A 17,959-nucleotide genomic window follows, 5' to 3' on the forward strand; every position below is an offset into this window, starting at 1 on the left:
TTGTGTCAATTTTTCGTGAATTATAAATTTGTCTCAACGAGAGAAATTAAAAAAGAAAAAAATAATTATCATACTAAAAAAATTTCAAAAAAATAAAACAAAAAACAAGCCGAAAGAGGAATTGAGATAGTAAAAAATTAAAATAAAAACACAAATTTGTTCGAAAAAGCTAAAAACAAGCAAAAAAGACTTAAATAAATGAACCCACATCCATTTTATTACTGTAGATAATATGAGCCATTAATTTTGGAGCTCTCGATGCATTCATGGTTAACTAAAAATTAAGATAATCGAATAATATGTATTTGGCATGACAGAAATGAATGGTTAAGTTTTAACAAATACTCCTATATTTTCAAGTTAGTGTTTAGTAACGTCCTATTAACCATATCAGAAATGCTATGGACAAAGAAAATTTACCCCAAAGCTACCCCGAAAAGATCAACTAATGGTTGAGATTCACTTTGATGCGTGTGATACAATCATCAAAGTGATTCTCAACCATTGATTGCTGTTTTCGGGGTACTTTTGAGGTAAGTTTTCTTTGTATCTAGCATTCCCCTAACCATATTTGTTCTGTGGATGATAATAACGCGAAGGAAAAGAAAGAAAAGTTTTTAAAAAATTCATTATTTTGTTTGGTTTGAGAGAAAATGATAAAATTGAGTATTACGTACAGTAAAAACTTCATCTTTTTTTTTCTCAAATTTTCTCTTAAAAATATTTTTTCCTCTCATCTCTTCTTTTTACAACTTCCAAACAAGGGGCTTGGGCATCGTAGACCCTTTTTGCAATCAATGGTTCAAATTCGCATATTGTAAAAAGTTAAGATGACACTGTGTTCTCTTCCTTTTTCAAAAAGCATTTTTCAAAAAATTCCTCATTGATTCCCTCTACTTCCAACATTTCTCTCTATATTTCTCTCTATTTATTACCGCTACTATTTTTCAAAAAAAATTTCAAATACCAAACCAAACACAGTAATTATTTTTTCGTCTTTTTTTGCCTTTATTCAAAAAAAAAAGAGTTTTGATTAAAATTTTATACTTTTTCGATTTCTCTCAACGAGACGAATCAATACGTCACAAAAAGATTTGACGTAAAATTTTAAAAATGGGAATGTTTTTAAATAAAGACCAAAAAAAAATCAACTTAGGCTCTGTTTGGAACTTATGGACAAGAAAGGAAAATTGAGAATTTTTCCCTTCCATAGTTTGGTTAAAATAAAAAGAGAGATGAAAATTAAAATTTCAAGTTCAATGAATAATAAATTTTTCCTCCCATTTTCTTTTCCTTTCCTTTATTTTCCTTAAGTTCCAAACAACGCCTTAACTTTTTAATCAAAAACAATTAGGCTCTGTTTAGAACTTTAGAAAAGGAAAAGAAAACTAAAAAAATTCGCCCCTAATGTTTGGTTATTAAGAAAAAAAAGTAGAAAATATAATTTTAAATTTTATGAATAATAAATTTTTGCTCCTATTTTCCTCTTCTTTCATTTTTTTTCCATAAGCCATAAATGAAAAACACACTGAGACTGTGCGAGGGAGTGAGATAGTCTCATTTCGCGTCACGCTCGCGATCTTGATCCAGTAATCCAATTGAATATCCCCCACCCCCACCGTCGTCTTCACCCTAAACCAAAAACCTCCGTTCCAAACGGCGCTGCTGGAGAGCCTTAATTCTCTCTCTAGAAATTCATCAATGGCGAATCCACCCCACTTCTAGTCCAGCAGCAATCCTCAACACTTCGCTGATCAGTCGATTACCGATCTAGGACCACCAATCCGTCCATCCATCCATCAGATATGGGGGGCAAAACGGAGGCCGCCAACGGCCCCGCCAAATCACCCGCCGCCACCGCCAAGCCAGATCTGCTACCAGCCTCGCCCACCCTCCTCTCGCTGCTCTCCGACCACTTGAAATCCCTGAAGCTCAAGACGAAGCAGCAGGAGCTCCTGATCCGGGTGAGCCTCCTGGGCCTGGTCTACGTCCTGGCCTTCGTCACCCGCCTCTTCAGCGTCCTCCGCTACGAGAGCATGATCCACGAGTTCGACCCTTACTTCAACTACCGCACCACGCTCTTCCTCACCGAGAAGGGATTCTACGAGTTCTGGAACTGGTTCGACTACGAGAGCTGGTACCCCTTGGGTCGGATCGTGGGCGGGACGCTTTACCCCGGGCTGATGCTCACCGCCGCCCTCATCTACTGGACCTTAAGGTTTCTCCGTTTCGCTGTTCATATACGTGAGGTTTGTGTATTGACGGCGCCTTTCTTCGCGTCGAATACGACTATCGTTGCGTATTTCTTTGGGAAAGAGCTGTGGGATTCCGGGGCCGGGCTGGTCGCCGCCGCGCTCATCGCCATTTGCCCGGGTTACATCTCCAGGTCTGTGTTTTTTCCTTTTTTTTAGGCCTGTTTTGGCCGAATAATTCAAAATGACCCCTTTTTTTTTTTTTTTTGCATACTTGAGTTTTGCGCCAATTTTTGTGGATTATTTGTTCGTGTCAGTGATAGGAATCGAAAAAGAAAAGTAAAAAATTATATTGAGGACTAATTATTTTTTGAATAAAGCTAAAAATAATCCAAAAAACAGTGATTTTTATGTCTTTATTAAAAAAAGTTATAGTCTTGAACATAATTTACTACTTTCTAGATTACTTTTTTGTTGAGGCAAACCAATAATCCACAAAACACAAAAGTAACAAATGCAAAAAAATTATGAATAAAGGCAAAGAAATATTCCCGGAGGATTATTTAGCCAAAATAGGTCTTAGTTTGTTTAGTTGGGAGTCGAGAGGTTGCTTGACATATTTAGATAATTTCGGTGTTTAGAGCATCTCCAGCCCAATTCTTCATTTTGAAGAATCAGTGTTCTTTTAACATTACTATTTATACACACTCGAGCCACAATTCTTCATTTTCATCTCTACTTTTCAAAAATTTGTTCGTTTCTCGTCAAAATTGAACTTTCCATCTAGAATTTAAGTTTTTACGTTTTAAAATATTATCTAAATATATTCCACCTCCTTTTGAAGATATTTTTAATGCATTTCTAATGGCGCGAATTTTACAAAAATCAAATTATAAAATCACAAGTTATGCGTACATTAAAGGACAAATTGGATTGGAAACTGATGTTCCTCCATATACGAAGAATCAAAGTTGATTCTTCATATTGAATAATGGAAATGAAGTATGGTTGGACAGCGCGAAATCTTCATTTTGAAGATTTGAAGAATGGTGTTGAAGAAATGAAGGGTTGGTTGGAGGTGCTCTAAGAGAGGAGTGTAGGTTCTATTTATTGTTGGGTCTCTTTTTGGTATGGTCAGCTTTTCAGCCTTTTGTTCTTTGCTCTAATTTGTATACGGGTGGCATCCCTTGATACCTTTTCAATAGATTCATTACTTATCAGAGAAAAACATCTCCAGGTCTGTGGCCGGCTCTTACGATAACGAAGGTGTTGCCATTTTCGCTTTGCTGCTCACTTTCTACCTGTTTGTTAAGGCCGTCAATACCGGCTCACTTGCTTGGGCTTTGGGATCAGCATTTGGCTACTTCTATATGGTTTCGGCGTGGGGTGGTTATGTATTCATCATTAATCTTCTTCCACTCTATGTGTTGGTTCTTTTGATCACTGGGAGGTACTCCATGAGGTTGTACGTCGCGTATAATTGCATGTATGTGTTGGGAATGCTGCTTGCGATGCAAATTCGATTTGTGGGTTTCCAGCATGTGCAATCTGGTGAACATATGGCAGCTATGGGCGTGTTTTTCTTGATGCAGGTATTCATTTTCTTTTGCTGATTTGTTCAGTCTGTGTGTAGACTCCTTGAGTCCCCCACTCAGGGAACTCCAGTCACTGGGGTGGGTTCCGATTGTATGCAGTTTGGGCTGAGTTTTAATTGGTTTTAAGTTATTATGGCAATAATACTCTGTGAACACGTGACCTGACGGAGACACAATGCATTAAACTTGAGGAAAACTACTGCTCTGGCTTGGTTGCCATTGCTCCTCTTCACAATTTTCTCTACATCAGCCCATCTTACTCAAACTTTGATTTTTTGTCAAATAGAAACATTCAACTCACAACAGCACAAAAATGAAAAGAGTAGAAACAATGAAAAAACCAACCATGGACAAAATCTTATGTTTTTATCGTTTTAGTCGCGAACAATATTGGGATTCTAGTCCATTGTAAAATCAAATGGTTTGCTCGAACAATCTTTCCTCGTATTGTGTGGTTTTGTACAAATTTGATTTTCCGTAGCTAGTGGAAAGTCAGACATTTGAAAGCGAGGGAGCCAAGCAAGAGAAACACTTCATAATTTTGCCTTGTAGTGCATTCTAGACAGTGGAATTTCTGAAGCCATGGGGGCTATGGCCCCTTTTAGTCTCACTAGTATGAAGTGCAAGATCAACTGCCATGAAATCAGTGACTGATCTTATGGAAAATCGCCTTTATTTTTCGTGTCTACGTGGATGTTTTTGTAGACACTTAGGGGTAGGTGTGAATGTATCACATATTTGTTTGCATTTAATTCCCACCATTGAGTTAGTGCTAGAAGATTGTCCCCTTTAATGAATTCATTTCTTATTTCCACTGTTGTTTTGGATCTTTTGAACTTTTATTGTTTTTACTTTATTCTTACAGCATTTGCCTCATCCCCAATTTTATTGAGTTTCATTTATTTCTTGTATCCATTTAGCTTTCCCAATAACTTGCCCTTACACTGATCAGACGAGTATGATACTATCTTCTGCAACAATCCTCCTGACAAGCTTGAATATTTTGTTCAGGTGTTTTATTTCTTGGACTGGGTGAAGTACCTTCTTAATGATTCAAAATTGTTTCAAGCCTTTCTGAGGATCACTGTAACCACTGCAGTAGGTGTGGGTGCTGTTGCTCTGGGAGTCGGCACTGCCTCTGGATATATCTCTCCATGGACCGGTCGATTTTACTCTCTGCTGGATCCAACTTATGCCAAAGATCACATTCCCATTATTGCATCTGTTTCTGAGCATCAGCCAACAGCGTGGTCATCATTCATGTTCGATTTCCATATTTTGCTTTTCCTTTTCCCAGCGGGTCTGTATTTTTGCTTCAAGCGGTTGTCCGATGCCACAATATTTATAGTTATGTATGGTCTCACGAGCATGTATTTTGCTGGAGTCATGGTGCGGTTAATTCTTGTCGCTACACCTGCAGTATGCCTTATTAGTGCTATTGCAGTCTCTGCCACTGTAAAGAACTTAACTCTGCTGGTCAGGGCAAAGAGCAAGGTTGCAAATTCTGGTGCTGGCAAGGGAGCATCTAGTGGAAAGGCTTCTTCTAAGGTGATGTTTAGATCTGTGTACTGTGAAGTCAGTAGTTTCATCGTTGCCTTGTGATAGACAGCTCTATTTTGTTTTTTCTTTTGAAGATGTTATTTCTGCATAATGATGTCAAAGGAGAGTTTATCCTCATATAGAAGGGGTATCAACTGGATTCTTGTATTAATGGTGAACAGCATTGAAATGATAAGTATTATGTCACTAAATCCTCCATTGGACTACTGTCATTGCAATTTATTATTAGTTTTTTTTGGTTATTTCTTCTTTTTCTGACAAGGATTATGGTACTAGAAATATTGGTGCCCACTACGCACTGACTCTATTTGTCTTGTGGCTGGTCAAATTAGGAGAAATTGTGGTACGTTGAGTCGGTCTTTAAGGGATGAGATAAGATCCCTAAGGAAATCTATCAGACATTGTTAAACTTCCTTTTGTTTCACGGTAAACTGTGAACCAAGACAAATGGAGCCATAAAAAATGTATATTTTGCACTACTTTAATGAGTAAAAGCAATAGCACTTCGGTTATTTTGAGACAGAAGTAGAGCAAATACTCCAAACTACCATACTGAAGTTCATCGACATTTTTCTTTCCTTCTGTACCGGAGTTCGGAATATCAAATTTCATCTATTAAGGTTTGCTTCTTTTAGGATTGGCCATTGGTTAAAAAAAGTGGTCCCCTAGGTCCCATCCACAAAATTGAATAGTTCGGCCTTGCTAAACTATTACCATATACATTCATGTAGTTCATAATTTGGCATGAGGTAGTTATATGGAATAAGCTCCAGCACGTATCACATGCACATGGCCACTTGGCTGAACTTTAGCTATGGGCGGTCGGCCACGTAGTCTTGAGCAGCCCTTCAATGGAGGTCCACGTGCAAGCCTCGTCATCATGAGGTGACACGAGGCCTATATGGTTGTGCCTCACTCTATAGGGCAAGTCCTATTAAGGATTTCAACAGCATGGCCTAATTCGTGGGTTAAGGAACAACCCTCTGGGGACATCATGATTATGGCCTTCAGCCATGGTCTCAAGTCCTTGGCTAAGGAGTCCTCTGTCATCAACGTTTATCACTTAGTTGCTTGACCTTGGAGATTCCGCTGAGGGGAAACTCATACCCGAAGTCATCGCCAACACTAGGTGTGGGAGCAGGGCCGAAGTTGCTAGGGACCAAAGAAGGATCGTGGAATGGAGGCTTGAGCTCAAGGGTTCATCCCAGGGGCTAAACTCTCTTTCTAGGGCTAGACCTCAGACCATTCTTAGAAAGCGAAGGAGACCCATTGAGCCAAGGATGATTCCTTGGGCTTCGCACATACCTACCACCTATGTTTTGACGGCCTCAATTTTTGTTTGGCTTATTATGACTACCTGATACCGATGCAGCCCCAGAGGTCCCACTAAACCACACGTGTATTGACCTGTGGCGCATAGACCTCATAGGTTTTGTGCCTTCCATCTCGTCGGCCACTGAGGGCATGCCACTTGCCCTGTTCAAACAGGCCTCAGCCCCAATATATCACGCTCTCCCATCATACTGACCTTATAGGTCTAACCTATAGCCTCATAGGCCGGCAACTATCTGACGACCAGCCCTAAGGACCTTCCCCCGTGTCCTCATGCTAGGTCTCAGACCCTTGCCATGGTCCAAGATACCAAGACAGAACCTAGCCATTATCCACACAACACAAAACAATACCTGGCCAGTGGGCTCTTTCCTCCAGCATCATGACCATATTCTATGCAGCTACGTTAATATCCCAGACTGACCTTAGAGGCCCTCAGTCACCCAAAAAGTGCAAGTTCCACAGTGTCGAGTAAAGATACTTTTGATGGAGTGCAGATCATATTATTCTATGGTCTCTTAATTTCTGAATGCTGATCACGTGTCTTCTTACGTCAGTCATTTGAATTGCATGTTGTGTAGTTTAGTTCCTTTTTTGGTGTTTGTATAGCTTTTTTCCGAGTTCTGCCACTGTGCATGAGGAGTAGAATCTTTTTGTATACACTATTTCCAAGTGTTGGAAGGTGCTCTACGTTTGTGATTATAGGAATAGACAATCTGCGCGTAAATCCTAAAGAGTCCTGCTACCGGTACAGATTTTTGTGCACAGATTGTGCACAGATTTCGTTGTGGGGCCCACCACGGGTCCCACACAAATCATCCAAGCCGTTCATTAAATGTAAAACATTTTTTCAAGGGTCCCCGTAAAAAATAAGCTCAATCCAATACCTATAGGTCTTCATCCAACCAGCTAACTTTTCATTCAGATTTTCGGATAATGAAAAGTTATACGATTGGATCGAGCATCTATAGGTATCGGACTGAGATTATTTTTTACAGCGACCCTTGAAAAAATATTTTACATTTAATGAACGGCTCGGATGATTTGTGTGGGACCCGTGGTGGGCCCCACAACAAAATCTGTGCACAATCTGTGCACAGATTGTATGTGTGTGTAGCATTTCTGAATCCTAAATGTTTGATAGTACCATATGCATATCGTTATATTGTTCCTATCTTGTCATTAGTATTTTGTAAATTTTTTTTTGGTTTGTCTGTTATAGAGTAAAAACTTTTTGTACTGATGGTATATTTGACAAACAGGGTTTGCCCGATCAGTCTATGCCTTTCCAGAGAAATGGTGCTATCGCACTGCTTGTTGGTGCTTTCTACTTGCTCAGTAGATATGCAACCCATTGCACTTGGGTAACATCAGAGGCGTATTCATCTCCATCCATTGTCTTAGCTGCAAGGGGTGCACATGGTAACAGGGTCATTTTTGATGATTACCGTGAAGCATATTTCTGGCTTCGGCAGAATACTCCACCTGATGCTAAGGTGATGTCCTGGTGGGACTATGGGTACCAGATCACTGCGATGGGAAACAGAACTGTGATAGTAGATAACAACACCTGGAACAATACACACATCGCTACTGTTGGAAGGGCAATGTCATCTTATGAAGATGAAGCATATGATATAATGAGATCACTGGATGTGGATTATGTTCTAGTTGTATTTGGAGGTGTCACTGGTTATTCTTCAGATGATATTAACAAGTAAGGATTTGATTCTTGCCTAGCACATAGGTGAAAGAAATTGCTGTGTATCCTTGGAAATATGCTCTGTGTTGACATATGCCTTGCATGGTTATAGAAAGACTGAATTGTTTTACTTTTAGTAGGTTTATTTCCAGATGCAAAAGCTCTTCCATTAAATTTGTTGGTGACTAAAGTTATTAGGTGTGCACTCCGTGTTTGTCTCCCTTTTTCCTTCGGGTTTTGAATGGGTTCATTTTAAACAGCAGATTGTAGAATTGAACTTTTGTAGAGTACTAAATAAGATCCTGACTTGCGTGTAAGTTAGTTGCAGACTATTCGTATATGAGATGCTCATCTGATGCTTCTTCTGGATAATCTCTTATTAAAGACCATCACAGAAATCTATATAATTTGGTGCCTGGACCATACTAAATTTGTTCTTTTGCTACCAAGCCATGTATTAATTTCTAGATACCAGTAATAAGCTTTCATATGCATCTAGCACTGCACCAAATTGTTCTCCACGTTTTATTCAAGGTATTTATCTGCTCTATTTACTTGTGGGCCATCATATTTGGCAGGCTCGACCAGTCTTTTGATTCTATTTTCATCCTTCACTTCAACTATTCTTGTTTTCGTAGATTTTTGTGGATGGTGAGAATCGGAGGCGGTGTTTTTCCTGTCATCAAGGAACCGGATTATCTTGTCAATGGCGAGTATCGTGTCGACAAAGGGGCAGCTCCAAAGATGTTGAACTGTCTCATGTAAGTCAGTCCAAACTACTGAGTTGGCTTTACATCTACATTAAGTAGGCATTTCTTAAAAAGGTTCTGTGGTTTGGTTTTCCTATGAGCTAGACTATCAAGAAGCTTGCTGTATCCTGTCATCTCGCTTTAATTGGCCAAAATATACCCATAAGGTTATACTATTAATTTGCACATTACCAGTCGTTGAGTCATGGGGCATTTAATAGACTTTATTTCTTTCCCATTCGCATTCTGTTCAGACTGGATTCTACCGCCTTTGTAATCGTAAATGGACCAAATGTAGAATGAATGTGCTGCATCTTGAACTATGGTTTTCCAAATTAACGCACCTACATAAATGCATATCAATAATACACAAACAGAGCAGATGTTTTATGTAGTAGCAGTTTTTTTTTAAATTCTATTTGCTAGGACATGAAGGTTACTGATATTAATGGTTCCCAAAGTGTACACGTGATGACAATTTAGTCCCCAATTCTTAAAATGGAAAACATGCTGCTGCTGCTAAGCTATTGATAAGGATAAGGAATTGAGGTGCTTGAGAAAAACAATCAATTTAGCAGCTTTGTGTCCAAGCATAGGATCTTTTTTTTTTGGAGTGTATCTACTCTAACCTAATCTTAGGGGTAGGGAATGGGACCCTACGGTGAGTTTCGAACCCAGGAACTTTTCCTGGTAAAGGGAGCACCTTACCACTTGGGCTACCCTTTGTTCTGAGATCGTTGAAGCTTTGTTTCCCAGCTTTGGGTCAATTTAGCAGCTCTGTGATTCAGCTGCCTAACTGCCTGGAAATCAGCTTTATTAACCTATTTAAATCTCCTCAGTTTGTTTTATCGGTTCATTTAGTCCTTTAATATGACATAGTTAATACGTAGTAATGATTTTATGATATATTATTTGATCTCAACATGTCTTGAAGACAATTTAGACGAAACATTTGAAAGTAAAACGAGTTCTTTGAAGGTGTACTTGAATTTAAGTTTCACCTTTTGTCCCATCTCTACCTTGTTTTATTTACATAGCGGTGCATCCAGTGGGAAGACAAAATCTTAATGCCCATGTACTGTACTAATCAGGTACAAGCTGTCTTACTATCGGTTTGGGGAGCTGACGACAGAGTATGGAAAACCTTCGGGGTAAGTGTGATGTTTTCTCTTTCTTCTGCTTGAGTTTTATTCGCTTCTTTCATCTTTTTGTGCGGAAACCGAAACTGTAAAATGCTTGAATTTTTCTGGGAAAAGATGTAATTTGCTGAAATTAATGCTTTTCCTTTCATGCTAGACTTGTTTTCGGGTCCCTTAATTAATGCATTTTCTTACTATGCCTCGTCTCTATATTTAGTTCTGCAATTTGATAACTCTGCCCTATCTCTTCATGCATGACACTTATCTTGATGACTGTATGCGTGCGTATGATCAAATTTCCGATGAGCATTATTTCTTTAAAGCACAAATTTGGCAACTCAACAGGATATTGCACGTGTACAGTTCAATTAAAGGATAGGTTGGTCCGACTGGTATAGATGCACACTGAGTCCATGTTACATATACTATCCCCCTCACGTACTCGCTTGTCTTAATGCCTCTCCCATCAAAACCGGCCCCAACACTTCCTATTATTGGCAGGGTAAGGGCAAGGACAAGTTGAGTCAAGGAGCAAATGCTATCTGGGCATAAGCCCACAAGGGCACCGCCTAGGGGTCTGAATGTTGGGCAAAATTAAGGCCCCAATTAGGTACGAATTCTAGTAAGCACAATATATACCGCTTTTATGCATAAAATGAAAGTTGGAGGATCAGAAAATGCATCTATTCTTTCACATTAGGCACAGGCTCAAATGTTAGCATCAAACAGTTTTCCCTTATCTGTATACTTTATAGTTACCTCTTTTGCAATAAAATGCATTTCTTTGATTGGGTAAATTTCTCTTTCATGATTTTTCCCTTGCTTTTCCTGTTGGTCTTGAATGGGAGAATCCAAATAGTTGAAAAATGAATCATATTTGCAAAAACTATCGCTCAATTTTGCCACTAGGGTGCTTTTGGGGTAGTTTGAGATATATGTTCTCAATCTCAATTCCTCTATTTGACACACCTCAAAAAAGTCGGAAGTTTGACACATAGCCTGGTTATAAAAAAATTCCCTAACTGGAGCCTAAATTGTTAAATGAAAATGCTTCCATATACCATCTTTAGTAAACAACTTGATATGATGGCTTACGGGTATTTATCTGTATTAAATTTTACTAAGTTTTTTGTTTTGTTCAAATCACCCTTGTATTATGATTGACGGTATAAATTTTATGCAAAATTCAAAATACTGTTTTATGAGATCTCAATTACAGAAATAAAATTGCCAAATATACTTATATGAGTTATATCCAACTTTTAACTTATAGATTGATGCAGTCAAATGAAAAAAGCCATAAAAACGTATTTTATGTTTCAGTAGTGCATAACATATTCTATGTCCTGTTACGTATCACTTTCAAGTTGGTTTTTTTTATGAAATTTTCAATAAAGATACATAGGGCCTCATTTTATAATTTTGCTGAGGGCCCAAAATACCTCAGGGCTGGCCATGATTGCTATCCCATGTGTAGCACAAGAATTCTCTCAATAGACCTGTTCGTTTGATCAGAACAAACTACCATGTCGTCTCAAATTAGGACCAACAGGGCTATGACATCAGCATGCAAGTTTTTGAAAATAATGGAGGACACATTAAATGATTATTCGTACCTTAATTAGTACATTGGAGGTTTAAATAGAAATTGACAGAAAAAAAAAAACATCTTAACATGATGTCTCATTTACATGCTACATTACATCATTTCATATTCGTTCTTACCTTTTTGCAAGAAGGTGTTCTACAAAGACTGTTTTTATCGGTCAACATCTATCATAAGCTATCACAAGTTGAGTGGTAGCTTTGTGATAGGCACTATGTACTCCTTTGCATTTGACTGGGGTTCAAACATTACTAACTACAACTAACACTACTGACTTTCGATGAGCAGAACAAAAAAAATCATAATGATCTATTGGTCAACATCTTTAACGAAATTAGCACTTATGTTTAACTAGAATGCGCTATTTTGGTTGACACTTGACACCCGCGACACGTCCCATGAACAGTATCGAATGTTTCTATAGGGTCCAAATAATTTATATTTAGACATATGAAACCGCTAATTAATGATGTGTCCTACATTGGTAAGTGAGCTCTGCAAGGTGTCCGTGCCTCATAGCCCTGTGTAGTACTGTTGTTTTGCATTCTTTAACCGTTTGGTTGATGGCAGGTATGATCGAGCAAGGGGGGTCGAAATTGGAAATAAAGATGTGAAACTTGAATACCTGGAAGAGGCATTCACCACATCTAACTGGATAGTTCGGATATACAAAGTTAAACCACCCAACAATAGGTGGTGAGTAACATGACCTCTAGCGCCAACATCCATCCTGGCTCGTTTTTTCTGCAGGGCATGAACGAAAAGTTGAGCTTTGAAATCTTTTAGTCCTGTATACATTCTGAAATAGAACCAGTTTTTTACTGTTAGAGTTTTTTGGTTTTAGCAAACAAGGCTTGTACAATCCAGAATCTTTTTTTGGAATTTCATGGTAACTCTTTGACGAAGATGTTGTCGGGAGCGGTCACTGCTGAGCAGAATTGTAGTTGACTCGGTTATCGAACTAAGAGTTACTTTTTCGGCTAGCAAATAGTTCTCATCCCGAGGTTCATATTGCTCTATTAGTTCCTGCTATATTAAGGTCAACTGCAGCTGGTCACTGTTGTGTGCAAGTGCAAGATTAGTTGTTGGTTTATGGCTGCACATAAATGTATGGCGGGTAGCATGCATTCGGCTTCAAGCACTTGTAGCTGGGTTTTGTTTTGTGCTGCTTTCATTTATCACTTTTTGTGGACAGGCTTTTATTATCACTGAGATGCCTACCTCTTGGCTTTCAAACGGCACCAGTCTTTGAACTCAAATTTATCTCCAGAAGAGGGAATAATTTTGAAGGATTAAGAAGGGGATATAATAGAATGGTGTGGTAGAAAACGGTTAAGAAACTCGTTCATTTTATCCTTGGTTTGGTTGATACCTAGTAGCTTGGATTCTTTCTTTCTCGACATTAGCAGTGGGGGAAGGGGGCTCCCCAGGCACGAACCCGGATACATGAACGGGATAGGACTTAATTGTCACATTGCTCAGCACTTAAAACTGAATATATTAAGCTATAAGCAATTAAATACGTTTATAACATTTGCTACGACTAAGCTAAGTTACAACTATGCTATCATGCTAGGAAATGAACGTGTGTTTCAGCAGAACTTCTGAAACTCGTGGAAAATTGAGAAAATTTTCAATGCAACGGTTATATGTAATGCCTCCCTCACATGGCATGGAACCTACATATACATGGGTCAGATGATGGTCCCACATCTCGCATTATAAATAACCCTTGCATTGAAGATTTTTTCCGAAACCAAGACCTCTTTGTCCAAACTTTTGGGGCCAAAAAATTCAGTGTGATGTCTCAGAAGGCAATGGATCCAATTCCTGTTTACAGTAACTGCGATTTATGCTCTAGAAAATGGTGAGAACCGAGATTTTTTCCGGGCATGGGAAAAAGTAAAGAACTACTATAATTAACACCATAGATCGAGAACGCAAGATACGAAGCACATGGTTACCGGATGCCCTGATGTCCTTTGAAAGGAAGGGAGAAAAATAGAACCCTGTCAATTAGATTCTGCAGATACAAGGGTTCCACATACCAAAATTTTCACAGTTTGGCAAAGATTGACCAACTATTTCCCCTTTTTACCTAGTAAAGCAATCGCAATTAAACATTTTGGTTTTTCGACCAACTGAAATTACATTAACTGGTTGACAGTCAAAACTCTTCTTCAATACTAATAGTCATCTTATCCATAAGCAACTTCTCCTTTGTTGCCTAAGTTCTGATTTTAGTCACTATTCCTGCCGTCGTCAACAGATTGCCTTTCCTTTTCTTGTTGCTCTGTCAAAACATCACAAGGTAACCATGTTATATAGAATCTAAGCAATCATGTTATGGCATTATTTATGGGAGTGCTAAAATTCTGATCATGGAAGTATGTGACATGAAGACTTAGTACACGTTTTTTTTTTTTGGATAATAAGTAAAAAATTATATTAGAAAGAAGGCATTAAGAGAAAGCCGCCCGTATACAAAAAAGTCCATAGACAATTAGACATACACGGGCTTTTCATACGAAACATAACTGCGCGTGCAATAGTGGATGACAAACAGCCACAACAGGTCATATTAGCAGCGGAAAATTTATATTAAACAGCTTTACGACGACTGTTCTAATCCATGATCATCTACCTGGAAAAATAGCATTAGGGAACCATTTACACCAAACAAATTCGTCAAAGCATATCCAAGTTTGTGAAATTTTTAAACCAACTTTCCCCCGAAAGACGCACCCCTACGCCTACCTTATAAAGAATAAACGTACGAGATCTCCATGAGTAAAACACGTTGGAGATCTCCACAAGTAAAACACGTTGGAGATCTCCAGGAGGGTCAGGACTATTCTTCAGTCCACGGTGCAGTCCTACATCACTGTTTTAGGAACAGATAGCGCATAAAGAACACGAAGGTCAACTGAAACCATGGAGAGTTCCAAGTTCCAAGTTCCAACTTCTTCTAAGAGTTTGATTTGGTTTCCAACGGATACTCAATCCCCCTACGATACAACATATATTTACCAATTTCAACATAAATGCATGATCACATCAATGCAGATGTGAAAGCAGAAATGTAAACACAACCAAAAAGAAAAACTGACAGAAGAAACCAAAAAAGGGCAACCTCAAAGACAGGAATAAAAAATGTTCTATTGCCATAACATGCAACAAGAATGAAAGATTTAAGTAACAAGTACAACAGAGAGTCAAGTACCAGAGCATTACATGTTGTCTATGAGTCTGAAAACAGAAGCAATTATCAACTAATGACAATCACTTACCCATAAGTTGAAACATAGCCTTTTGTGTGCGCTTTTCAAGCTTATCAAGCTTCTTTTGTACGTCCCTTCGAAGGTCCCAGTTAGGTTTTTTTGGAGCGATGTTCACAAATGGATCCTGAACATTGAGTGACTAAATCAAAATAGAAAAACTGAAATAAAAGACAGAATGCTAAAAAGCCATGGGATATGATAGCGAAGAAAAATCAAAGACCTCTTTCTTCTCCTCTGGTACAGGTAGTATTGCAACAGGGTCTTCAAACTTCGGTAGAACAGGTGCGGCAAGCTTACCCTCTTGAAGTTGCTTATCATGAGGCAGATAATTCCGAAATTTCATATTAAGATTGCTGCAATACAAATAAGGGGCATTCTTCATACAGTGAGCCTTTGAAATAACCAAAACAACCACCAAAAATACAAGTAAAACATGCATGCATTTTAGCACCATAAACCTGTACTAATTCATACTGCACAGCCGAACTTAGCAACTACCCACGGACTTGACCCTTACAATCCAATTAGGACAAGGCCATTTATAGTAACCCCTACCCATGCATTTGAACAGTAACAGGTTTGAATGAGTCAGCAGTTCCAGCAGCAATTGAATGGTTAAAGGCTGTTTGTCTATTCAACAGGTTGCTCGAGTTGTCCACACCTGCATACCAGCTGACAGTCTATCCTCTATCCGGTCGAACCGACCAGTCTCGTATAGTTTCCAAAACATTTCATGGCAAACATGAATCATCTATAGACTCTACATAAATGAGAGGCCAAATGTCCCAATCTATGTTTTCACACGATTTTTAGAGCTTCATCGGGAGCAATTCTTTTTTTCTTTTCTTTTTTTATTGTAAAAGAAATTTTCATTACTCCACAAAGGGCGAAAGATGAAATCGGTACAATAGGAGAAGAAAAACATAGAGAGAGCTTCGAAGAGTACACATGACTCTCCTAGTGCTGCAACTCGCAAGGTCTCAACCTACCCTTCTGCCTACTGTATGGAGCAATTCTGCAGAAAATGACCTCAACAAATCAAGATTTAAATCGAAATCCAGTGCTCATGATTGACAAAAGCATCAATGCCGTGAAATTAACAAAACCGGCTACATGGAATCCATTCTTTACAATTTGTATGGAAAGAACAAAGAATTAAGATGCTCACTTTTCTTCGTCATTGGCGTCCGCCATGTCATCTGCTTGCTCAATGGATTCATTTTCCGGAGCGCTAAGCAGGTCCTGTGCAGCTTTCAATGCTCTCAGTCTCTCCTGCCGAGCTGCAGCTACTTGCTCTATCGATTCTTCTTCGCCACTCATAGCTTCACTTTGATTCTTTTACCCTATATCCTACACGCAGACATAAATAATTCTTCAGGAGGACATAAGAATAGTACCCTAAGTAGTCTCTAAAAGGTTGTGAGGTAAAAAGATACTGAAATCAGTTATTATCTTTAGAAAACTATTTTTCTCCATTATCTCATCCGTTATAATATTGTCAATCTCATTAATTGATGTCAGAAGTCTTTGAATATGGCCCATCATACCAATTTTTCACCTTAAACTGAAACAATTGCATCTGGCATCATAGGGTATAAATACCGTGGTGCATTTGTAAGACCCCAAAATGGGGCGCGTTTTATAGAAATAAACAAGGTTAAGTGCTATTGGTTTATCTGTTAAATTATCCGAGGTGAATCATCGCAAAATAAAATCACACCAGAGTCTGAAGCAGTCAATGAACCCTGAGGGTCAACTAAGGCTGGAACTATTCCTGCCAAAAACAAGGGAACTACTTCTCATCCTAAGAGTCCGCGGATATGATAGAGTCCCCTCTCTGTCGGGTCTCTCCGAGTTTCTACTACAAAGTAGCACTTCCGCTATTCAATCATAGAATCGATTCTGATCATGCTGAAAAAGCCCTTTTCTATCTTATTTTACTCGCAGAGCACTGACAAGAAAGAGAGGGCTGTAAAACAAAACACAACAAATAGTTTTTTATGTTTACCCCCTAGAAACCTAGGGCGTGATGAACTTACATTGGCCTACATTTATAAAGCTCAAGTGCAGTACAAATTCCTAAACCACTATATAAATCACCGGAAAAAAACGCAGAGAATTCCACCAAGTACGTGAGACAAAGTACCCACGACTCTACATGCAATAACTCAATTGAAAGTAATAACGACAATTGATTCTTTCTGCTTCCTAAAACTAGTAATTAAGTGTTAGGTCAGGGCCGGCCCTGGTCAGAGGCTAGAAAGCCACGGCTACACCCTATTATGTTGAAGCATCTAAATTACCCACGTAAACGAGAGAGAGAGAGAGAGAGACCTGCTTCTTGTCGTCGGCGAAGCTGCTGAGCCTTGGGTGCTATTTTAAAGGGTTTGTTCGGAACTCGGAGAAACAAGAAGGCGAGAGGAGGGAAAATAAAAGAAACATTGGTAGGAAGTACTAGACGGAAGAAACTAACAAAATTACACTGACCTCTCCTGAAGTTTCTGATAAATATACTAATTTCCCCTGTGATTTCTAAAAATACTGTCAGCCCCCTTCCTTTTGAAACAATTGTTCAGATTGCCCCTTTCGTCGATCTCCGTTAGTTTCCTTAACGGATTATGTTTTTTTTTATTTACAAAAGTGCTACACACAACGGTTGTGTAAAACACAACACACAACCAATCTCTAGCAGTCCATTGCTGTAATAAATTGCCAGAATTCGCTCAAACTCTTCCCCATAAAAGTTAAACTTTTCCTTGGAAGAGTTTTTATAAAATTTAAACCGTCCAAATACATCTGGACG

General features: G+C 38.7%; 2 protein-coding genes across 3 annotated transcripts; one reads left to right on the top strand and one right to left on the bottom strand.

Annotated features, from left to right (window-relative positions):
• Positions 1-1,517: 1,517 nt before the first annotated feature.
• Positions 1,518-12,863, top strand: LOC131311349 (dolichyl-diphosphooligosaccharide--protein glycosyltransferase subunit STT3B). Its single transcript, XM_058338766.1, has 7 exons — positions 1,518-2,386; positions 3,430-3,784; positions 4,799-5,335; positions 7,942-8,396; positions 9,020-9,142; positions 10,222-10,281; positions 12,446-12,863. The coding sequence occupies exons 1-7, from the start codon at positions 1,806-1,808 to the stop codon at positions 12,573-12,575; spliced, it is 2,241 nt and encodes a 746-aa protein (XP_058194749.1). The 5' UTR covers positions 1,518-1,805; the 3' UTR covers positions 12,576-12,863.
• Positions 12,864-13,843: 980 nt separating this feature from the next.
• On the bottom strand, positions 13,844-17,534 carry LOC131311351 (uncharacterized). Of its 2 annotated transcripts, none has more exons than XM_058338769.1 (5): positions 17,491-17,534; positions 16,325-16,506; positions 15,377-15,509; positions 15,166-15,280; positions 13,844-14,168 (listed from the first exon to the last, which is right to left on the bottom strand). In XM_058338769.1, the coding sequence occupies exons 2-5, from the start codon at positions 16,474-16,476 to the stop codon at positions 14,116-14,118; spliced, it is 453 nt and encodes a 150-aa protein (XP_058194752.1). In that variant the 5' UTR covers positions 16,477-16,506; positions 17,491-17,534; the 3' UTR covers positions 13,844-14,115. The 2 variants fall into 2 exon arrangements, with proteins under 2 accessions (XP_058194752.1, XP_058194753.1); XM_058338770.1 differs by having other exon boundaries at positions 16,325-16,499; positions 17,491-17,530.
• Positions 17,535-17,959: the final 425 nt, after the last annotated feature.

This window comes from Rhododendron vialii, chromosome 12a (genome assembly GCF_030253575.1).
Source record: "Rhododendron vialii isolate Sample 1 chromosome 12a, ASM3025357v1".
Lineage (NCBI taxonomy): Eukaryota > Viridiplantae > Streptophyta > Magnoliopsida > Ericales > Ericaceae > Rhododendron > Rhododendron vialii.